Source organism: Heptranchias perlo, chromosome 8, assembly GCF_035084215.1.
Source record: "Heptranchias perlo isolate sHepPer1 chromosome 8, sHepPer1.hap1, whole genome shotgun sequence".
NCBI classification, from domain to species: domain Eukaryota; kingdom Metazoa; phylum Chordata; class Chondrichthyes; order Hexanchiformes; family Hexanchidae; genus Heptranchias; species Heptranchias perlo.
In genome coordinates, this window is record NC_090332.1 from 336,624 (window position 1) to 360,808 (window position 24,185).

The window sequence follows — 24,185 nt, forward strand, 5'->3', positions numbered from 1 at the left end:
AGGACGGGCTCTCCGCCCATCCTGTAACATCCCCAGCAAGTGCCTCGTGCCACGTGTTACACACCAGCTCCCTGACAGAACGGCACAAAATACTTCACCACCTGCTCCAAGAGGGCAGTCCCTCCGATCTCCCGGCCCTGATGCTCCACCATGGGAGAAAGGAAGCAGCTCACTGTGGCCAGGAGCTGGACAGCAGCAGGAGGAAGGATGTGAAGGATCACCAGCTGCTGCGCTACTTGCTGGACAAGGACGAGTCTCCCAGCCTCAGTCTGGATGATGTAACGGTGAAGTCAGAGAGGGCAGGTGGCCTTGATTCCTGTCCCCGCAGCTTGCTGACAGCCCCACAGGACAGGCTGAAGCTGGAGCAGGCCAGCCAGGTGGGTGAGGAAGGTAAACCTGGGACAGGACTGTCAGATACATCAGGGCAGGAGGCCAGGGAGTGTTAGGGTCAGGGTGTGAAGGATAGGGTTTAGAGCAAACATCAGAGGAGGGTCAACAGCTGGACCAGGAAGTTGGGGCCAGGATGCAGTCATTGAAAAAACTGTTTCCAGTGGCAGAAGGGTCGGTAACCAGAGGAACAGATTAAGATAATTGGCAAAAGAGCTAGAGGTGACGTGATGAAACATTTTTTTACTCAGCGAGTTGTTATGATGTGGAATGCACTGCCTGGAAGGGTGGTGGAAGCAGATTCAATAGTAACTTTCAAAAGGGAATTGGATAGAAGGATATGTTGATAGGGTGAGATTAAGTAGGGAGGGGAGGAGGCTTGTATGGAGCATAAATACCAGCATAGAGCAGTTGGGCCGAATGGCCTGTTTCTGTGCTATAGTTTCAATGTAACTTGATGGATAAATACTTGAAGGGGAAAAATGTACAGGACTATGGGGAAAGAGCAGAGTGTGGGACTAATTGGAAAGCTCTTTCAAAGAGCTGGCACAGGCATGATGGGCTGAATAGCCTCCTGTGCTGTAACATTCTATGATTCTATAAAGCTCCCTAGGTTTGGGAATTGTGCCTTTGGATTGGAAAATTGCAAATGTCACTCCATTACTTAAGAAGGGAGGGAGAGAGAAACCAGGAAACTATAGGCCTGTCAGTTTAAGATCAGCTGTGGGGAAGTTACTGGAATATATCATCAGACAGAGTGACTGAACACTTGGGTCAGAGAGAGTCAGTATGGATTGTGAAGGGCAGGTCATGTCTGAGTAATTTAGTTGAATTTTTTGGTGGATGGGGAGTGTCTATGGATGTTGTCAATATGGACTTCCAAAAGTCATTTGATAAGGTTCCAGACAAGAGATTATTGGCAAAAATAGAGTGCACGGAATTGGAGGTAACCTTGTGACATGGGCTGGTAATTGGTTGGGAGACAGAGTGGGGATAAAGGGTTCGTTCTCTGGTTGGCGAAATGTGACACGTGGTGATTCCCAGAGATCTGTACTGGGGCCTCAGCTTTTCACCATATAAATCAATGATTTAGATGAAGGAATAGAGATTTGTATATCCAAGTTTGCACTGTCGATGGGAGCAGGAAGTTACAAAGGGACATTGATAGATTCAGTGAGTGGGCAAAACTGTAGCAGCTGGAGTTCAATGTGGGGAGGTGTGAGCCCATCCACTTTGATCGATCTTTCTCAGATCCAGAGTATTTTCTAAATGGCGAGAAACTAGGAACTCTGGAGGAGCAGAGAGATTTAGGTGTCTAAAAGCTAGTGCACAGATACAAAAAGTAGTCAAAAAGGCTGATAGAATGTTGACTTTTATCTCAAGGGGGCTGGAATACAAAGGGGAGAAAATTATGCTTCAGTTGTACAGAACCTTGGTCAGACCCCATCTGGATATGTTCAGTTTGGGCACATATCAGAAAAGATATAGTAGCATAGGAACAGAAGTACGCCATTCAGCCCCTCGAGCCTGTTCCACTATTCAATTAGATCATGGCTGATCTGTGACCCTTTTAGCCCCGGTATCATTCTGGTGAATCTGCTCTGCACCCCCTCCAAGGCCAATATATCGTTCCTGAGGTGCGGTGCCCAGAACTGAAAACAGAACTCTAAATGGGGCCTAACCAGAGCTTTATATAACCTGTGATGTAACTTCCACCCCTTTGTATTCCTGCTCTCTTGAGACAAAGGCCAACATTCCATTTGTCTTTTTAGTTATTTTTTGTACTTGTTCACGAGCTTTTAGTGATTTCTGGCACAGATTCTCCAGAATGATACCGGAGCTCAGAGGGTTAAATTATGAGCACAGGTTGCATAGACTGGGCTTGTATTTCCCTGAGTTTAGAAGGCTGAGGGGTGATCTAATTAAGATGTTCAAAATAAAGGGATTGATTAGGGTAGATAGAGAGAAATTATTTCCTCTGGTCGGGGAGTCCAGAACAAGGGGGAATAATCTTAAAATTAGAGCCAGGCCCCATTTAGACTCTTATTATCCAAGCAGTCTGTGGCCTCCTTATTCTTCCTACCAAAATACACCACCTCACACTTATCTATATTGAAATTCATTTGTCAATTACACGTCCATTCTGCAAGTTTATTAATGTCTTCCTGTATTTTGATGCATTCATCATTCAGTCCATCGTGCCTGTACTGGCTCTTTGAAAGAGCTATCCAATTAGTCCCACTCTCCTGTTCTTTTCCCATAGCCCTGTAAATATTTTCCCTTCAAGTATTTATCCAATTCCCCCTTTTGAAAGTTATTTTTGAATCTGCTTCCACCGCCCTTTCAGGCAGTGCATTCCAGATCATCACAACTCGCTGCGTAAAAACATATTTCCTCATGTCGCCTCTGGCTTTTTTGCCAATCACCTTAAATCTGCGTCCTCTGGTTAGTGACCCTCCTTATTCCATTCATGATTTTGAACACCTCAATCAAATCCCCCCTTAACCTTCTCTGTTCTAATGAGAACAATCCCAGCTTCTCCAGTCTCTCCACATAACTGAAGTCCCTCATCCCTGGAACCATTCCAGTAAATCTCCTTTGCACCCTCTCCAAGGCCCTGACATCCTTCCTAAAGTGTGGAGCCCAGAATTGAACACAATGCTCCAGCTGGGGCCTAACCAGTGTTTATAAAGGTTGAGCATAATCTCCTTGCTTTTATACTCTATGCCTCCATTAATAAAGCCCAGGATCCCATATGCTTTTTTAACAGCCTTCTTAACTTGTCCTGCCACCTTCAAAGATTTGTATATCTGCACCCCCAGGTCTCTCTGTTCCTGCACCCCCTTTAAAAATTGTACCATTTAGTTTATATTCCCTCTCCTCATTCTTCCTGCCAAAATGCATCACCTCACACTTCTGTGTTAAATTCCATCTGCCATGTGTCTGCCCATTTCACCAGTCTGTCTCTGTCCTCCTGAAGTCTGTTACTATCCTCCACATTGTTTACCACATTTCCGAGTTTCGTGTCATCTGCAATCTTTGAAATTATACCCTCTATACCCAAGTCCAGGTCATTAATATATATCAAGAAGTGCAGTGATCCTAATACTGACCCCTGGGGAACACCACTGTATATTTACCTCCAGTCTGAAACCACTACTCTCTGCTTTCTGTCCCACCGATCCTTGTGGAACATCACTTCTCACCTTTTGCCCGACTGAATAACTACCTTTAACCCCTACTCTTTGTTTTCTGTTTCCTAGCCAGTTTGCTATCCATTCTGTTACCTGTACCCTGACTCCACCTTACAGAAAGAATCTGGAGTGAGGACAAATGTAAACTTGTAAACAATGACGAAAATAAGTGCATGTTGGAGAGGGATTGAGAACAGGTTATACATGCACGATATTGGATAAAGATAGAAAGGATCAGGATGTTACACTCGACCCTTCCCCCTGCTACAGGTAGTATGATCAGAAGTGGACAAAGTACGATTGTGTGAGATGCAGTTTCACCCTCGACCTCCTCTCCTTCAGTTCACAGAGCTCGATCAGCTCTTACCCACCCTGGAGGAAGCAGCCCAGTTACCCAGCAATCGCCATCCCAGCGCGGCCAATCACAGCTCGGCTTCCAGAGGCGGGAGGAAGGAGCTCTCCGACCCGCTGCATTCCAACTCTGTCACCCGGACTCTGCAACGCCTCAGGAGTAGGTTATAGGCAGCCATCAAGTATCTTCACCCTGTCCGCACTGCCCCCACCCCACGCTTGCTTCAATCCTCCCCTCTAACCCCCCCAACACTCCCCTTAACCTCTAACCCCCCAACACTCCCCTTAACCTCTAACCCTCCCCTCCCCCTCTAACCCTCCCCTCCCCCTCGAACCTCCCCTCCCCTCCCTCTCTAACCCTCCCCTCCCCTCCCCCTCTAATCCCCTCCCCATCCGCTCTAAACCTCCCCTCCTCCCTCTAAACCTCCCCTCCCCCTCTAACCCTCCCCATCCCCTCTAAACCTTCCCTCCTCCCTCTAACCCTCCCCTCCCCCTCTAATCCCCTCCCCATCCCCTCTAACCCTCCCCATCCCCTCTAACCCTCCCCTCCCCCTCTAACCCTCCCCTCCCCCTCTAACCCTCCCCTCCCCCTCTAACCCTCCCCTCCCCCTCTAACCCTCCCCTCCCCCTCTAATCCCCTCCCCATCCCTACTAACCCTCCCCTCCCCCTCTAACCCTCCCCTCCCCTCCCCCTCGAACCCTCCCCCTTGAACCCTCCCCTCCCCCTCGAACCCTCCCCTCCCCCCTCGAACCCTCCCCTCCCCCTCGAACCCTCCCCTCCCCCTCGAACCCTCCCCTCCCCCTCGAACCCTCCCCTCCCCCTCGAACCCTCCCCTCCCCCTCGAACCCTCCCCTCCCCCTCGAACCCTCCCCTCCCCCTCGAACCCTCCCCTCCCCCTCGAACCCTCCCCTCCCCCTCGAACCCTCCCCTCCCCCTCGAACCCTCCCCTCCCCCTCGAACCCTCCCCTTCCCCTCGAACCCTCCCCTCCCCCTCGAACCTTCCCTCTCCTCCCCACTAACCTCACCCTCCCCTCCCCCTCGAACCCTCCCCTCCCCCTCGAACCCTCCCTCTCCTCCCCACTAACCTCACCCTCCCCTCCCACTCTAACCCTCCCCCTCTAACCCCCCTTCATCTCTAACCCTCAACCCTACTTTTCAACCTCTAATCCTCCCTTCCCCCTCCAACCCTTCCCCCTCCAACCCTTCCCCCTCCAACCCTTCCCCCTCCAACCCTTCCCCCTCCAACCCTTCCCCCTCCAACCCTCAAACCCTCCCCTCCCCTATTAACTCTAAATCCCTTGTCCCTATAGTGAAAAGATGGGTAGGTGGGGCTAAGGGATATGGGGGGGGGAGGTTAGTTTGGCGGACATTGGGGGGAGGTGGCGTTAGAGGATATGGTGGGTTTGGGGTTATCGGGAGGAGGTGGGTTTGGGGGATATGGGGAGGTAAGGTTGGGGGATATCAGGGGAGGAGGTTGGAGGATACGGGGGGGCGAGGTTGGGGGATATGGTGGGGGAGGGCGAGGTTGGGGGGGGATATGGTGGGGGGTTGAGGTTGGGGGGGATATGGTGGGGGGTTGAGGTGGGGGGGTGAGGTTGGGGGGGGGTGAGGTTGGGGGGATATGGTGGAGGGGTGAGGTTGTGGGGGATATGGTGAGGGGTGAGGTTGGGGGGGATGTGGGGGGGTGAGGTATGGGGCATATGGTGGGGGGGTGAGGTATGGGGGATATGGTGGGGGAGGGAGGTATGGGGGATATGGTGGGGGAGGGAGGTATGGGGGATATGGTGGGGGGGAGGTTGGGGGATATGGTGGGGGGATATGGTGGGGGGGGAGGTTGGGGGATATGGTGGGGGGGGAGGTTGGGGGATATGGTGGGGGGGGGAGGTTGAGGGATATGGTGGGGGGGAGGTTGGGGGATATGGTGAGGGGGGGGAGGTTGAGGGATATGGTGGGGGGGGAGGTTCGGGGATATGGTGGGGGGGGTGAGGTTGGGGATATGGTCGGGGGGAGGTATGGGGGATATGGTGGGGGAGGGGAGGTATGGGGGATATGGTGGGGGAGGGGAGGTTGGGGGATATGGTGGGGGAGGGGAGGTATGGGGATATGGTGGGGGAGGGGAGGTATGGGGATATGGTGGGGGAGGGGAGGTATGGGGATATGGTGGGGGAGGGGAGGTATGGGGGATATGGTGGGGGAGGTGAGGTTGGGGGATACGGGGAGGTGAGGTTGGGGGATACAGGGAGGTGAGGTTGGGGGATACGGGGAGGTGAGGTTTGGGGATATGGTGGGGGGGTGAGGTTGGGGGTTGGGGTATGGGGGGGGGTGAGATTGGGGGATATGGTGGGGGGGTGAGGTTTGGGGATATGGTGGGGGGGGTGAGGTTTGGGGGATATGGTGGGGGTGGTGAGGTTGGGGGATATGGTGGAGGCGATGAGGTTGGGGGATATGGTGGGGGGGTGAGGTTGGGGGATATGGTGGGGGGGTGAGGTTGGGGGATATGGTGGGGGGGTGAGGGGTTGGGGGATATGGTGGGGGGGGTGAGGTTGGGGGATATGGTGGGGGGGTGAGGTTGGGGATATGGTCGGGGGATATGGTGGGGGGCAGGTTGGGGGATATGGTGGGGGAGGGAGGTATGGGGGATATGGTGGGGGGGGGGTGAGGTTGGGGGATATGGTGGGGGGGGTGAGGTTGGGGGATATGGTGGGGGGGTGAGGTTGGGGATATGGTCGGGGGATATGGTGGGGGGCAGGTTGGGGGATTTGGTGGGGGAGGGAGTTATGGGGGATATGGTGGGGGAGGGGAGGTATGGGGGATATGGTGGGGGAGGGGAGGTATGGGGGACATGGTGGGGGAGGGGAGGTATGGGGGACATGGTGGGGGAGGGGAGGTATGGGGGACATGGTGGGGGAGGGGAGGTATGGGGGATATGGTGGGGGAGGTGAGGTTGGGGGATACGGGGAGGTGAGGTTGGGGGATACGGGGAGGTGAGGTTGGGGGATACGGGGAGGTGAGGTTGGGGGATATGGTGGGGGGATGAGGTTGGGGGATATGGTGGGGGGGTGAGGTTGGGGGATATGGTGGGGGGGGTGAGGTTGGGGGATATGGTGGGGGGGGTGAGGTTGGGGGATATGGCGGGGGGGTGAGGTTGGGGGATATGGTGGGGGGGGTGAGGTTGGGGGATATGGCGGGGGGGGTGAGGTTGGGGGATATGGCGGGGGGGGTGAGGTTGGGGGATTTGGTGGGGGTGAGGTTGGGGGATTTGGTTGGATATGGTGGGGGCGGTGAGGTTGGGGGATATGGTGAGGGCGGGGGCTGAGGTTGGGGGATATGGTGGGGGGGTGAGGTTGGGGGATATGGTGGGGGGGGTGAGGTTGGGGGATATGGTGGGGGGGGTGAGGTTGGGGGATGAGGTTGGGGGATATGGTGGGGGGGGTGAGGTTGAGGGATATCAGGGGATTGTTCCTTTCTGTTACTCTCTCTTTGTTTTCTTGTTGGAAGGTTTCCCTGAGCTGGACGCAGGGCTCAGGGGGCAGCTGTTTGCGATGGGAGGCCAGCAGCCTTGGAGTGACACCAGGTCAGGCAGGAAGGAGGATGGGTGAGCAGTGACCTTCAACCTTGACCAAAGGTCAGGGGTCAGGATAGCACCGAGGGTGGAGATTATAGCGGAGAAGATGGGCTTGATGAGAAAATGGTGAAGAGGTTGGTTTGTAGAAGGACTGAGGGAGGATCGGAGTGACACTGATTTGGCCGTGATGAGTTCCCTCGAATATTTAATGTGTCTCATGTACAATAAATAAGTGCTTCATAGAATCATAGAAGTTTACAACATGGAAACAGGCCCTTCGGCCCAACATGTCCATGTCGCCCAGTTTATACCACTAAGCTAGTCCCAATTGCCTGCACTTGGCCCATATCCCTCTATACCCATCTTACCCATGTAACTGTCCAAATGCTTTTTAAAAGACAAAATTGTACCCGCCTCTACTACTGCCTCTGGCAGCTCGTTCCAGACACTCACCACCCTTTGAGTGAAAAAATTGCCCCTCTGGACCCTTTTGTATCTCTCCCTCTCACCTTAAATCTATGCCCCCTCGTTATAGACTCCCCTACCTTTGGGAAAAGATTTTGACTATCTACCTTATCTATGCCCCTCATTATTTTATAGACTTCTATAAGATCACCCCTAAACCTCCTACTCTCCAGGGAAAAAAGTCCCAGTCTATCTAACCTCTCCCTATAAGTCAAACCATCAAGTCCCGGTAGCATCCTAGTAAATCTTTTCTGCACTCTTTCTAGTTTAATAATATCCTTTCTATAATAGGGTGACCAGAACTGTACACAGTATTCCAAGTGTGGCCTTACTAATGTCTTGTACAACTTCAACAAGACATCCCAACTCCTGTATTCAATGTTCTGACCAATGAAACCAAGCATGCTGAATGCCTTCTTCACCACCCTATCCACCTGTGACTCCACTTTCAAGGCGCTATGAACCTGTACTCCTAGATCTCTTTGTTCTATAACTCTCCCCAACGCCCTACCATTAACGGAGTAGGTCCTGGCCCGATTCGATCTCCCAAAATGCATCACCTCACATTTATCTAAATTAAACTCCATCTGCCATTCATTGGCCCACTGGCCCAATTTATCAAGATCCCGTTGAAATCCCAGATAACCTTCTTCACTGTCCACAATGCCACCAATCTTGGTGTCTTCTGCAAACTTACTAACCATGCCTCCTAAATTCTCATCCAAATCATTAATATAAATAACAAATAACAGCGGACCCAGCACCGATCCCTGAGGCACACCGCTGGTCACAGGCCTCCAGTTTGAAAAACAACCCTCTACAACCACCCTCTGTCTTCTCACCCATCTCTTGTGATTCCGCACATAGATGACCTTGTTGATCCTTAAGAGGCCCTACTCTCTCCCTAGTTACTCTTTTGCCCTTTATGTATTTGTAGAAGCTCTTTGGATTCTCCTTTGCCTTATCTGCCAACGCAATCTCATGTCCCCTTTTTGCCCTCCTGATTTCTCTCTTAACTCTACTCCGGCAATCTCTATACTCTTCAAGGGATCCACTTGATCCCAGCTGCCTATGCATGTCATATGCCTCCTTCTTCTTTTTGACTAGGGCCTCAATCTCCCGAGTCATCCAAGGTTCCCTACTCCTACTAGCCTTGCCCTTCATTTTATAAGGAATGTGCTTACCCTGAACCCTGGTTAACACACTTTTGAAAGCCTCCCACTTGCCAGACGTCCCTTTGCCTGCCAACAGACTCTCCCAATCAACTTCTGAAAGTTCCTGTCTAATACCATCAAAATTGGCCTTTCCCCAATTTAGAATTTTAACTTTTGGGCCAGACCTATCATTCTCCATAGCTATCTTAAAACTAATGGAATTATGATCACTGGTCCCAAAGTGATCCCTCACTAACACTTCTGTCACCTGCCCTTCCTTATTTCCCAAGAGGAGGTCAAGTTTTGCCCCCTCTCTAGTCGGGCCATCCACATACTGAATGAGAATGGTTGAGCAACACTGAACAGGAGGGTCCTGGGCTCAGTCCCTGGTCTGTCTGAGAGCTGATTTGAACTGAGGTTAGACTCAAGGGCCCTGGGTTCAGGAGAGGTAAATCAGCCGGGATTCCTGAAATTATGCCCCCTAATTCCAGACTCTCTAGTCAGGGGAAACAATCTCTCAGCATCTACCCTGTCAAGCCCCCTCAGAATCTTATATGTTTCAATGAGATCACCTCTCATTCTTCTAAACTCCAGAGAGTATAGGCCCATTCTACTCAACCTCTTTTCATGGGACAACCCTCTCATCCCAAGAATTAATCTAGTGAACCTTCATTGCACCGCCTCTAAGGCAAGTATATCCTTCCTTAGGTAAGGAGACCAAAACTGTACATAGTACTCCAGGTGAGGTCTCACTAAAGCCCTGCACAACTGCAGTAAGACTTCCTTACTCTTGTACTCCAACCTCCTTGCAACAAAGGCCAACATACCACTTGCCTTCCTAATTGCTTGCTGTACCTGCATACTAACTTTTTGTGTTTCTTGTATGAGGACACCCAAGTCTCTCTGAACACCAACATTCAATAGTTTCTCACCATTTAAAAAAATTCTGTTTTTCTATTTTTCCTACCAAAGTGAATAACCTCACATTTCTCATTACACTCCATCTGCCACCTTCTTGCCCACTCACTTAACCTGTCTATATCCCTTTGCAGACTCTTTGTGCCCTCCTCACAGCTTACTTTCCCACCGAGCTTTGTATCGTCAGCAAACTTGGATACATTACACTCGATCCCTTCATCTAAGTCATTAATATAGATTGTAAATAGCTGAGCCCCAAGCACTGATCCTTGCGGTTACCCCACTAGTTACTGCCTGCCAACCTGAGAATGACCCGTTTATCCCTACTCTCTGTTTTCTGTCCATTAACCAATCCTCTATCCATGCTAATACATTACCCCCAACCCCATGAGCCCTTATCATGAGGAACAACCTTTTATGTGGCACCTTATCGAATGCCTTTTGAAAATCCAAATATACTCCATCCACTGGTTCCCCTTTATCTACCCTGCTGGTGACATCCTCAAAAAACTCTAATAAATTTGTCAAACATGATTTCCCTTTCATAAAACCATGTTGACTCTGCCTAATCATATGATGATTTTCTAAGTGCCCTGTTACCACTTCCTTAATAATGGATTCCAGCATTTTCCTGACGACTGATGTCAGGCTAACTGGCCTGTAGTTCCCTGTTTTCTCTCTCCCTCCTTTCTTGAATAGCGGGGTTACATTTGCTACCTTCCAATCCACAGGGACCGTTCCAGAATCTAGAGAATTTTGGAAGATCACAACCAATGCATCCTCTTTTAGAACCCTAGGATGTAGGTCATCAGGCCCAGGGGATTTGTTGGCTTTTAATCCCATTAGTTTGTCCAGTACTTTTTCTCTAGTGATATTAATTGTTTTAAGTTCCCCACTCTCATTTACCCCTTGGTTCCCCAATATTTCTGGTATGCTTTTTGGGTCTTCTACTGTGAAGACAGATACAAAATATTTGTTTAACGCATCTGCCATTTCCTGATTCCCCATAAAAATTTCTCTTCTCTCAGCCTCTTAGGGACCAATGTTTACTTTTGCTACTCTCTTCCTTTTTATATACTTGTAGAAGCTCTCACAATCCATTTTTATGTTTCTTGCTAGATTACTGTCATATTCTATTTTCTCCCTTTTTATCAATTTTTTGGTCATCCTTTGTTGGTTTTTAAAACTCTCCCAATCCTCAGGCTTATTGCTCTTCTTGGCAACATTAAAGGCCTCTTTTAATCTAATACTCTCCTTAACTTCTTTAGTTAGCCACGGGTGGATCATTTTTCTAGTGGATTTTTTATTTCTCAATGGAATGTATACTTGTTGAGAATATTGAAATATTTCTTTATATGTTTGTCATTGCTTTTCAACTGTCAAACCCTTTAATTTAATTTCCCAATCTACGTTTGACAACTTGCCCCTCATATCTATGTAATTGGCTTTATTTAAGTTTAAGACTCTAGTTTCTGACTTAAGTACGTTACTTTCAAACTCAATGTGAAATCGTATCATATTCTCAAGGGCAATTAGGGATGGGCAATAAATGCTGGCCTTGCCAGCGATGCCCACATCCCATGAACTAATAAAAAAAAATTAGGATCACTCTTCCCCGGAGGTTTTTTTACTGTGAGATTACTAATTAACCCTGTCTCATTACATAATACGAGATCTAAAATAGCCTGCTCCCTGGTTGGTTCCATGACGTTTTTTTTTTATTTGTTCATGGGATGTGGGCATCGCTGGCGAGGCCAGCATTTATTGCCCATCCCTAATTGCCCCTTGAGAAGGTGGTGGTGAGCCGCCTTCTTGAATCGCTGCAGTCTGTGTGGTGAAGGTTCTCCCACAGTGCTGTTAGGTAGGGAGTTCCAGGATTTTGACCCAGCGACGATGAAGGAACGGCGATATATTTCCAAGTCAGGATGGTGTGTGACTTGGAGGGGAACGTGCAGGTGGTGGTGCTCCCATGTGCCTGCTGTTCTTGTCCTTCTGGGTGGTAGAGGTCGTGGGTTTGGGAGGTGCTGTCGAAGAAGTCTTGGCGAATTGCTGCCGTGCATCCTGTGGATGGTACACACTGCAGCCACAGTGCGCCGGTGTTTAATGGAATGAATGTTTAGGGTGGTAGATGAGGTGCCAATCAAGCGAGCTGCTTTGTCCTGGATGGTGTCGAGCTTCTTGAGTGTTGTTGGAGCTGCACTCATCCAGGCAAGTGGAGAGTATTCCATCACACTCCTGACTTGTGCCTTGTAGATGGTGGAAAGGCTTTGGGGAGTCAGGAGGTGAGTCACTCGCCACAGAATACCCAGCCTCTGACCTGCTCTTGTAGCCACAGTATTTATATGGCTGGTCCAGTTAAATTCTGGTCAATGGTGACCCCCAGGATGTTGATGGTGGGGGATTCGGCGATGGTAATGCCGTTGAATGTAAAGGGGAGGTGGTTAGACTCTCTCTTGTTGGAGATGGTCATTGCCTGGCACTTGTCTGGCGCAAATGTTACTTTCCACTTATCAGCCCAAGCCTGGATGTTGTCCAGGTCTTGCTGCATGCGGGCACGGACTGCTTCATTATCTGAGGGGTCGCGAATGGAACTGAACACTGCAATCATCAGTGAACATCCCCATTTCTGACCTTATGATGGAGGGAAGGTCATTGATGAAGCAGCTGAAGATGGTTGGGCCGAGGACACTGCCCTGAGGAACTTCTGCAGCAATGTCCTGGGGCTGAGATGATTGGCCTCCAACAACCACTACCATCTTCCTTTGTGCTAGGTATGACTCCAGCCACTGGAGAGTTTTCCCCCTGATTCCCATTGACTTCAATTTTACTCAGGCTGCTTGGTGCCACACTCGGTCAAATGCTGCCTTGATGTCAAGGGCAGTCACTCTCACCTCACCTCTGGAATTCAAGGCTGTAATGAGGTCTGGAGCCGAGTGGTCCTGGCAGAACCCAAACTGAGCATCGGTGAGCAGGTTATTGGTGAGTAAGTGCCGCTTGATAGCACTGTCGACGACACCTTCCATCACTTTACTGATGATTGACAGTAGGCTGATGGGGCGGTAATTGGCCGGATTGGATTTGTCCTGCTTTTTGTGGACAGGACATACCTGGGCAATTTTCCACATTGTCTGGTCGATGCCAGTGTTGTAGCTGTACTGGAACAGCTTGGCTAGAGGCGCGGCTAGTTCTGGAGCACAAGCCTTCAGCACTACAGCCGGGAGACTGGTCCCAGCCCAGTTTAAGTGGAGCCCGTCCCATCAGAACAGCTCCCTCTTTCCCCAGTACTGGGGCCAGTGCCCCATGAATCGAAACCTCTGTCTCCCACACCACTCTTTGAGCCTCGCATTTAACACTCTGATCTGTTTGTCCCGATGCCAATTTACGTGTGGCTCAGTTAGTAACCCAGAGATTATTACCTTTGAGGTTCTGCTTATTAATTTAGACCCACCTAGCTCCTCAAACTGTCTCACAGAACCTCATTCCTAGTTCGACCTATGTCGCTGGTTCCTGCGTGGACCACGACAACTGGATCCTCTCCCTCGTGCTCCAAGTTTTTTTCCAGCCGTGAGGAGATGTCCTTAACCCTGGCACCGGGCAGGCAACACAGCCTTTGGGACTCTCGGTTGCGGCTGCAGAGAACAGTGTCTGTCCCCCTGATTATTTTATCCTCAACCACTACCACATTCATTTTTATTCTCCCCACTAGAGTGGCCCCCTGTACCACAGTGCCATGGTCAGTTTGCCCATCCTCCCTGCAGTCCTTGCTCTTTATCCATACAGTTAGCAAGTACCTCGTACCCGTTGGACAAGGTCAAAGGCTGAGGCTCCATCATGAGATCCTGGGTCCCCATACCTGCCTGACTCGCAGTCACACCCTTCTCTCCCTGAACACTGAATGAATCTAAACTACCACCTAACTTAAGGGGTCTGACTGCCTCCTGGATCAAGTGACAAGGTAACTCTCCCCCTCCCGGATGCATCGCAATGTCTGCAGCTTGGACTCCAGCTCAACAACTCTGAGCTGAAGCTCCTCGAGCCGCAGACACTTCCTGCAGATGTGCTTACTCGGGACCTCGCTGGTCTCCACAAACTCCCACACGCTGCAGTTACAAACACATCACCTGCCCGGCCATCGCTTGTCGAACCAGAATTTATTTATATACTTTATAGAGTTTTTAATCTCTCGCTATTCTTAGTTTTATTAACAAATTAATTAATCCAGTTAAAGTTATTGTTTAAATTCTGAGTTTAAACCCCTGCCCTGACTTAGAGAGAGAAAGAAACAGTAATACTCAGCTACCTGCTGTCCTGTGACATCACTCTTTCAATTTCTGCCTGTGGTGAATTGATTCCAAAACCGACCCCCCCCGACCAGAGACCCCCCCCCCCGACCAGAGACCCCCCCCCCCCGACCAGAGACCCCCCCCCCCCCGACCAGAGACCCCCCCCCCCGACCAGAGACCCCCCCCCCGACCAGAGACCCCCCCCGACCGGAGACCCCCCCGAAACCCCCCCCCGACCAGAGACCCCCCCGAAACCCCCCCCCGACCAGAGACCCCCCCCGAAACCCCCCCCCCGACCAGAGACCCCCCCCCCCGAAACCCCCCCCGACCAGAGACCCCCCCGAAACCCCCCCCGACCAGAGACCCCCCCGAAACCCCCCCGACCAGAGACCCCCCCCGACCAGAGACCCCCCCCCGAAACCCCCCCCGACCAGAGACCCCCCCGAAACCCCCCCCCGACCAGAGACCCCCCCTGAGACCCCCCCCCCCGACCAGAGACCCCCCCCGGAAACCCCCCCCTCCAACCAGAGACCCCCCCGAAAACCCCCCCCCGACCAGAGACCCCCCCCCCCCCGCTCCGCCCTCGATCCCCCCCCGATCCGCCCCCCCCCCCCCGATCAGACACACAACAGTGTGAGGGACTGTTCCTCACTCCCTGGAACAGTTTCACTCCCTGCTGACTACTCCCTGCAGACCCTTTAACGAGTTGTGTTTCATGCTGCCGTAGAGGAGCAATTGTAACAGATTCCTCCTGCCCTTTCGCAGGGTGTGCTTCAGCTCCCAGCTGGATGAGCTCCTGTGCCCTCCAACAAGCACCGAGGCCCGGAACGATGAGAAGGCTCTCCTCGATCAGCTCGTGTCCTTCCTCAGTGCCAAAGACGAGGTGGAGCTGGTGGAAATCGACAAAGCTCTAGGAATCGACAAGCTGATACAGGCAAGTCAATGGGATCAGGTGGATAGCAGGAAATAGTCAGCACAAACATCCTCTCCTCAACAAGGCATCTCCATCGAAGTGCCAAAGAATGGTGTGCTGATAGCCTTCTGATCACAGTGATACCCAGAACAGTCTCACCTCCCCACAACTTCACACTGCATGGCTCGAAACACCTGGTCTGCACCAGACTGGCCGTCTCACCAACACAGGTCACCAGGTGGCAGGAGGGAGCAATGCCAACTGTTACTGGGATGTAGTGGGGGTCAATTCAGAAGTTCTGCTTAATGCAAGTTATGGGGCTATACAATATCTAACCCTGTACCTGCCCTGGGAGTGTTTGATGGGACAGTGTAGAGGGAGCTTTACTCTGTATCTAACCCGTGCTGTACCTGCCCTGGGACTCTTAGAGGGAAAGTGCTCCATTCTGCAACAGAAAGATGGAAGTGTCTGTCAGTCTATCCCGTGTATCCTTCATTGTGTTTCATTCCACCTCTTTTGCTCCATGTGCTGCAGAGTGGAGAACTCGACAGTCTGCAGGATCGAGCCCTGCCTCAACCGTACCTGTTAATGGATTCAAAGTCTGCGATGCACCAACAGAGCTATCTGCCGACCGCTCTGACCTCCAGTATTCCCAGCCCTTACCCTGCCCTGGCCCGGCAGCAGCAGCTGACGTTTCGCCCCATGCCAGGGCAACTACCCTCCCGAGGGGCTTACCCCACTAGCATGGAGCTCCAACATCGTCAGGGAAGGGTCCCATCTCCCACTCTTACAAACCAGCTCCGACTACAGCTCCAGCAGAGGCTACAGGGACAACAGGTTAGTTCAAAACTCATGAATCGGAACAGCAGTGGGGATGGGCTGGGCACGGAGAGCAGAGCTTGGTGGACAGGGTGGAGGGGTGGGCTCGGTGGACAGGGTGGAGGGGGGGGCTCGGTGGACAGGGTGGAGGGGTGGGCTCGCTGGACAGGGTGGAGGGGTGGGCTCGGTGGACAGGGTGGAGGGGTGGGCTCGCTGGACAGGGTGGAGGGGTGGGCTCGCTGGACAGGGTGGAGGGGTGGGCTCGGTGGACAGGGTGGAGGGGTGGGCTCGGTGGACAGGGTGGAGGGGTGGGCTCGGTGGACAGGGTGGAGGGGTGGGCTCGGTGGGGGGGCTCGGTGGGGGGGCTCGGTGAGGGGGCTCGGTGGGGGGGCTCGTGGGGGGGCTCGGTGAGGGGGCTCGGTGGGGGGGCTCGGTGCAGCAGCTTCTATTATTTCACAGCTTTCTGCTTTCTCTCTGCAGAGCCACCAGAATCGGCAGGCAGCGATTGGTCAGTTTGGAGGTGCAGGATCAATGGGGATTGGACTGCGCTCTGGGATGCAGCAAATCTCTGCACAGGTACGTAACCAACACAGAGATCCCATGGAGTGCCCCCCAGGTACATACAGAAATACTCTGGTAGACTGTGGAACCCTGAGTAATACCCTGGGGTTGTCGGAGGTTTGCAAGCTGTGTTGACTCACACTGAGATGGGTTGGTGTCTGTAACGTTTCTCCCTTCTCTCCCCAGGGCCCCCTCAATGCTCAGATGGTGGCGCAGCGACAGCGAGAATACATCAGCCAGCAGCACAGACAGCGGCAGATGATGCAGCAACGTGCCTTACTGATGAGGCAGCATGTCCCGCCCACCACCGGACGCCCTCTCGCTCGCCCCCCCTCTCCACAACTCCCGTACCCACCCAGCTACAGCACCAGCCCCGGGAACGCACCGTCATCCACCAGCCCCTTCTCACCACTGGCACCCAGCACCAGCTCACAGCCGAGCCCACTTGCCTCTCTCCACGCATCGACAGGGGCCTTGAACAGAGCGATGCTGGGTAACACTGGGCCACAGCCCAGGGGCAGTGTGAGCCCCCACATCCAGCACAGTATCTTCCAGTACCCCACCTCAGGTAAGGATCAGGCAGCCTACAGCCTGAGGCTCAGGGTAAGAACATAAGATTTAGAAGCAGGAGTAAGCCATACGGCCCCGTGAGCCTGCTCAATTCACAACCCTCCGAATTAAGAAATTCCTCCTCATCTCAGTCTTGAATGGCCGTCCCCTTATCCTGAGACTATGCCCCCTAGTTCTAGACTCTCCAGCCAGGGGAAACAATCTCTCAGCATCTACCCTGTCAAGCCCCCTCAGAATCTTGTATGTTTCAGTGAGATCACCTCTCATTCTTCTAAACTCCAGAGAGTACAGGCCCATTCTACTCAATCTCTCCTCACAGGACAACCCTCTCATCCCAGGAATCAATCTAGTGAACCTTCATTGCACCGCCTCTAAGGCAAGTATATCCTTCCTTAGGTAAGGAGACCAAAACTGTACACAGTGCTCCTGGTGGGGTCTCACTAAAGCCCTGTACAATTGTAGTAAGACTTCCTTACTCTTTCACTCCAACCCCCTTGCAATAAAGGCTAACATTCCATTTGTCTTCCTAATTTCGTGCTGTGTCTGCATGTTAGCTTCCTGTAATTTGTGTACAAGGACACCCAAATCCCTCTGAATACCAACATTTCTTAGTCTCTCAGCTTTTAAAATATATTCTGCCTTTCTATTCTTCCTACCAGAGTGGATAATTTCACATTTCCCCACATTATTCTCCATCAGCCACCTTCTCACCCTCTCACTTAACCTGTTTATATCCCTTTGCGGTCTCTTTGTGTCCACCTCACGGCTTACTTTCCCACCTAGCTTTGTATGTAAAAGTATGTAAAAAGTAAAAGATTAGTGAAGACAAATGTGGTCCCTTACAGTCAGAAACGGGAGAATTTATAATGGGGAACAAGGAAATGGAAGAGCAATTAAACAAATACTTTGGTTCTGTCTTCACAGAAGAGGACACAAATAACTTCCCAAAAATGCTACAGAACCAAGGGTCTAGTGAGAAGGAGGAATTAAAGGAAATTAGTATTAGTAAAAAAATAGTGCTGGAGAAATTAATGGGACTGAAAGCCGATAAATCCCCAGGGCGGGCCTGGTAATCTGAATCCCAGAGGTAGCCATGGAAATAGTGGATGCATTGGTGATCATCTTCCAAAATTCTATAGACTCTGGAACAGTTCCTACAGATTGGAGGGTGGCAAATGTAACCCCACTATTTAAAAAAGGAGGGAGAGAGAAATCAGGCAACTACAGACCGGTTAGCCTAACATCAGTAGTAGGGAAAATGCGAGAGTCTATTATAAAGGATGTGATAACAGGACACTTAGAAAATATCAACGGGATTAGACAAAGTTAACATGGATTTATGAAAGGGAAATCATGTTTGACAAACCTACTGGAGTTTTTTGAGGATGTAACTGGTAGAATAGATAAGGGAGAACCAGTGGATGTGGTTAATTTGGATTTTTAGAAGGCCTTTGATAAAGTCCCACATAAGAGGTTAGTGTGCAAAATTAAAGCACATGGGATTGGTGGTAATATACTGGCATGGATTGAAAATTGGTTGACAGACAGGAAACAGAGTAGGAATAAATGGGTCTTTTTCAGGGTGGCAGGCAGTGACTAGTGGGGTACCGCAGGGATCAGTGCTTGGGCCCCAGCTATTCACAATATATATCAATGATTTGGATGAGGGAACCAAATGTAATATTTCCAAGTTTGCTGACGACACAGAACGAGGTGGGATCGTGACTTGTGAGGAGGATGCAAAGAGACTTCAAGGCGATTTAGACAAGTTGAGTGAGTGGGCAAATACATGGCAGATGCAGTATAATGTGGATAAATGTACGCTCTCTAAGGCTTTCACATCTTTCCTGAAGTGTGGTGCCCAGAACTGGACACAATACTCCAGCTGTGGGCGAACCAGTGTTTTATAAAGGTTCAACATAACTTCCTTGCTTTTGTATTCTATGCCTCCATTTATAAAGCCCAGGATCCTGTATGCTTTTTTAACCGCTTTCTCAACCTGCCCTGCTACCTTCAATGATTTGTGCACATAAACCCCCAGATTTCTCTGTTCCTGTATCCCTTTTAGAGTTGTGCCCTCTAGTTTAAATTGCTTCTTCTCGTTCTTCCTACCAAAATGTATCACTTTGCATTTTTCTGCGATAAATTTCATCTGCCATGTGTCTGCCCATGCCACCAGCCTGTCTATATCCTCCTGAAGTCCATCACTATCCTCCTCACTGTTCACTACACTTCCAAGTTTTGTGTCATCTGCAAATTTTGAAATTGTGCCCTGTACACCGAAGTCCAAGTCATTAATATATATCAAGAAAAGCAGTGGTCCCAGCACCGACCCCTGGGGAACACCACTGTACACCTCCCTCCAGTCCGAAAAACAACCGTTCACCACTACTCTGTTTCCTGTCACTTAGCTAATTCTGTATCCATGTTGTTGCTGCCCCTTTATTCCATGGGCCGCAATCTTGATGACAAGCCTACCATGCGGTACTTTATCAAACACCTTTTGAAAGTCCACATACACCACATCAACTGCATTGCCCTCATCGACCCTCTCTGTTACCTCATCAAAAAACTCTTATCAGGTTAGTTAAACACGATTTGCCTTTAACAAATCCGCGCTGGCTTTCCCTAATTAATCCACGCTCGTCCAAGTAACTGTTAATTCTGTCCCGGATTATCGTTTCTAAAAGTTTCTCCACCACCGAGGTTAAACTGACTGGCCTGTAGTTGCTGGGTTTATCCTTACACCTTTTATTGAACGAGGGTGTAACATTTGCAATTCTCCAGTCCTCTGGCACCACCCCTGTACCTAAGGATGTTTGGAAGATTATGGCCAGCACCTCCGCAATTTCCCCCCTTACTTCCCTCAGCAACCTAGGATGCATCCCATCCGGACCGGGTGACTTATCTACTTTAAGTACAGCTAGCCCTTCTAGTACCTCTTTATCAATTTTTAGCCCATCCAGTATCTCAACTATATCTTTCTTCGCTGAGATTCTGGCAGCATCTTCTTCCTTGGTAAAGACAGATGCAAAGTACTCATTTAGTACCTCAGCCATCCCCTCTGCCTCCATGAGTAAATCTTCTTTTTGGTCCCTAATTGGCCCCACCCCTCCTCTTACTGCCCGTTTACTGTTTACAGCCTGTAGAAGAATTTTAGATTCCCTTTTATGTTTCCCGCCAGTCTATTCTCATACTCTCTCTTTGCCCCTCTTATTTCCTTTTTCACTTCCCCTCTGAACTTTCTATATTCTGCCTGGTTCTCACTTGTGTTATCAACCTGACATCTGTCATACGTCCCCTTTTTTCTGCTTCATCTTACTCTCTATCTCTTTCATCATCCAGGGAGCTCTGGCTTTAGTTGCCCTACCTTTCCCCCTTGTGGGAATGTACCCAGACTGTACCCGAACCATCTCCTCTTTAAAGGCCGCCCATTGTTCAATTACAGTTTTGCCTGCCAATCTTTGATTCCAATTTACCCGGGCCAGATCTGTTCTCATCCCACTGAATTTGGCCCTCCTCCAATTGAGTATTTTTACTTTAGAGTGGTCCGTGTCCTTTTCCATAGCTATTCTAAACCTTATGATATTATGATCGCTGCTCCCTGAATGCTCCCCCACTGACACTTGCTCCACTTGACCCACCTCATTCCCCAGAACCAAGTCCAGCAATGCCTCCTTCCTCATTGGGCCGGAAACATACTGGTCAAGAAAGTTCTCCTGAACACATATCAAAAATTCCCCCCCTACCCTTCCCCTTTTTTATTACTATCCCAGTCTATATTAGGATAGTTGAAGACCCCCATTATCACTACTCTATGGTTCTTGCACCTCTCTGTAATTTCCTTGCAAATTTGCTCCTCTATATCCTTCCCACTAGTTGGTGGCCTATAGAATACACCCAGTAGTGTAATGGCACCTCTATTGTTTCTTAACTCTAACCAAATAGATTCTGTCCTTGACCCCTCCAGGACATCCTCTCTCTCCAGCACTGCAATATTCTCCTTAATCAATACTGCCACACTCCTCCCCTCCTTTCCTTCCCTATCTTTCCCTATGTATCCAGGAATATTTAGTACCCAATCCTGCCCTTTTCAACACCAAATATATATCCCAGTAAGGAATGTACACAACTGGGAAAAGACTAAAGGATCTCCGAGCTCAGTAAAATCTCAAACTAGACCCAAAGCTCTGGAATTCCCTCCCTAAACCTCTCCGCCTCTCTCTCCTCCTTTAGGACCATCCTTAAAACCTACCTCTTTGACCAAGTTTTTGGTCACCTGTCCTAATATCTCCTTATGCCTGATAATCGCTCCTGTAAAGCACCTTGGGACGTTTTACTACGTTAAAGGCGCTATATAAATGCAAGTTGTTGTTGTTCAATCACTTCTTTCCTCAAGACCTACCCTGCACCCTCTTGAATTCTGCCAACACTATCCTCGCCCACTGCCTCCCTCTGTAGCCTAAGAACATAAGAACATAAGAAATAGGAGCAGGAGTAGGCCAATCGGCCCCTCGAGCCTGCTCCGCCATTCAATATGATCATGGCTGATCTGATCCTAACCTCAAATCTAAATTCATGTCCAATTTCCTGCCCACTCCCCGTAACCCCTAATTCCCTTTACTTCTAGGAAACTGTCTATTTCTGTTTTAAATTTATTTAATGATGTAGCTTCCACAGCTTCCTGGGGCAGCAAATTCCACAGACCTACTACCCTCTGAGTGAAGAAGTTTCTCCTCATCTCAGTTTTGAAAGAGCAGCCCCTTATTCTAAGATTATGCCCCCTAGTTCCACTTTCACCCATCCTTGGGAACATCCTTACCGCATCCACCCGATCAAGCCCCTTCACAATCTTATATGTTTCAATAAGATCGCCTCTCATTCTTCTGAACTCCAATGAATAGAGTCCCAATCCACTCAACCTCTCCTCATATGTCCGCCCCCTCATCCCCGGGATTAACCGAGTGAACCTTCTTTGTACTGCCTCGAGAGCAAGTATGTCTTTTCTTAAGTATGGACACCAAAACTGTATGCAGTATTCCAGGTGCGGTCTCACCAATACCTTATATAACTGCAGCAATACCTCCCTGTTTTTATATTCTACCCCCCTAGCAATAAAAACCAACATTCCGTTGGCCTTCTTGATCAACTGCTGCACCTGCAAACTAACCTTTTGATTTTCTTGCACTAGGACCCCCAGATCCCTTTGTACTGCAGTACTTTCCAGTTTCTCGCCATTAAGATAATAACTTGCTCTCCGATTTTTCCTGCCATAGCGCATAACCTCACATTTTCCAATATTGTATTGCATCTGCCAAATCTACGCCCACTCACCCAGCCTGTCTATATCCCCTTGTAGGTTTTTTATGTCCTCCTCACTCTCTACTTTCCCTCCCATCTTTGTATCATCTGCAAACTTTGATATGTTACACTCGGTCCCCTCCTCCAAATCGTTAATATAGATTGTAAAGAGTTGGGGACCCAGCACCGACCCCTGCGGAACACCACTGGCTACTGGCTACTGGTTGCCAGTCTGAGAATGAACCATTTATCCCAACTCTCTGCTTCCTGTTAGATATGTTTCCGATAAAGGGACTCGACCCAAGCCTCTCGTTCCCCTCTCACGTCTCTCATCTCCAGAGGGAAGGATATCATGTCAAAGGACTTTGGGGAATTTAAAATCCATTCCCTTTTAATATTGGGCCCACTGTATTGAATTGCCCTTAATTCGAAACACGACCGTTAATTTGCCAAGTACTACAGTGTAGAGGGAGCTTTACTCTGTATCTAACCCGTGCTGTACCTGCCCTGGGAGTGTTTGATGGGACAGTGTAGAGGGAGCTTTACTCTGTATCTAACCCGTGCTGTACCTGCCCTGGGGGTGTTTGATGGGACAGTGTAGAGGGAGCTTTACTCTGTATCTAACCCGTGCTGTACCTGCCCTGGGGGTGTTTGATGGGACAGTGTAGAGGGAGCTTTACTCTGTATCCAACCCGTGCTACACCTGCCCTGGGAGAGTTTGATGGGACAGTGTAGAGGGAGCTTCTTAGAATCATAGAAAGGTTAGGGTTAGGGTTATGATTAACCCAAACGCAGCACGGAAGGAGGCCAGTCGGCCCATCGAGTCCGCGCCAGCTCTATGCAAGAGCAATCCAGCTAGTCCCACTCCCCCGCCTTTCCCTGTAGCACTGCAAATTTTTCCTTTCAAGTACTGATCAAGTTCCCTTTTCAAGGCCATGATTGAATCTGCCTCCACCACCCCATCGGGCAGTGCATTCTAGATCCTAACCACTCGCTGTGGTTTTTTTTATTCATTCATGGGATGTGGGCGTCGCTGGCGTGGCCGGCATTTATTGCCCATCCTAATTGCCCTTGAGAAGGTGGTGGTGAGCCGCCTTCTTGAACCGCTGCAGTCCGTGTGGTGAAGGTTCTCCCACAGTGCTGTTAGGTAGGGAGTTCCAGGATTTTGACCCAGCGACGATGAAGGAACGGCGATATATTTCCAAGTCGGGATGGTGTGTGACTTGGAGGGGAATGTGCAGGTGGTGTTGTTCCCATGTGCCTGCTGCTCTAGGTGGTAGAGGTTGCGGGTTTGGGAGGTGTTGTCGAAGAAGCCTTGGCGAGTTGCCGCAGTGCATCCTGTGGATGGTACACACTGCAGCCACGGTGCGCCAGTGGTGAAGGGAGTGAATGTTTAAGGTGGTGGATGGGGTGCCAATCAAGCGGGCTGCTTTGTCCCGGATGGTGTCGATCTTCTTGAGTGTTGTTGGAGCTGCACTCATCCAGGCAAGTGGAGAGTATTCCATCACACTCCTGACTTGTGCCTTGTAGATGGTGGAAAGGCTTTGGGGAGTCAGGAGGTGAGTCACTCGCTGCAGAATACCCAGCCTCTGACCTGCTCTTGTAGCCACAGTATTTATATGGCTGGTCCAGTTAAGTTTCTGGTCAATGGTGACCTCCAGGATGTTGATGGTGGGGGATTCGGCGATGGTAATGCCGTTGAA

At 50.2% G+C, this 24,185-nt stretch overlaps 1 protein-coding gene across 1 annotated transcript in view; it reads left to right on the forward strand.

The window, feature by feature from the left end:
• Positions 1-24,185, forward strand: part of ncoa1 (nuclear receptor coactivator 1) — a 57,261-nt gene that overhangs the window by 22,735 nt on the left and 10,341 nt on the right. Inside the window, 7 exon segments of the mRNA XM_067988464.1 lie at positions 1-377; positions 3,924-4,092; positions 7,432-7,528; positions 15,084-15,252; positions 15,766-16,068; positions 16,531-16,626; positions 16,798-17,179. The exon segment at positions 1-377 is cut by the window's left edge and continues 794 nt beyond it. Coding sequence (XP_067844565.1) covers positions 1-377; positions 3,924-4,092; positions 7,432-7,528; positions 15,084-15,252; positions 15,766-16,068; positions 16,531-16,626; positions 16,798-17,179 — 1,593 coding nt within the window.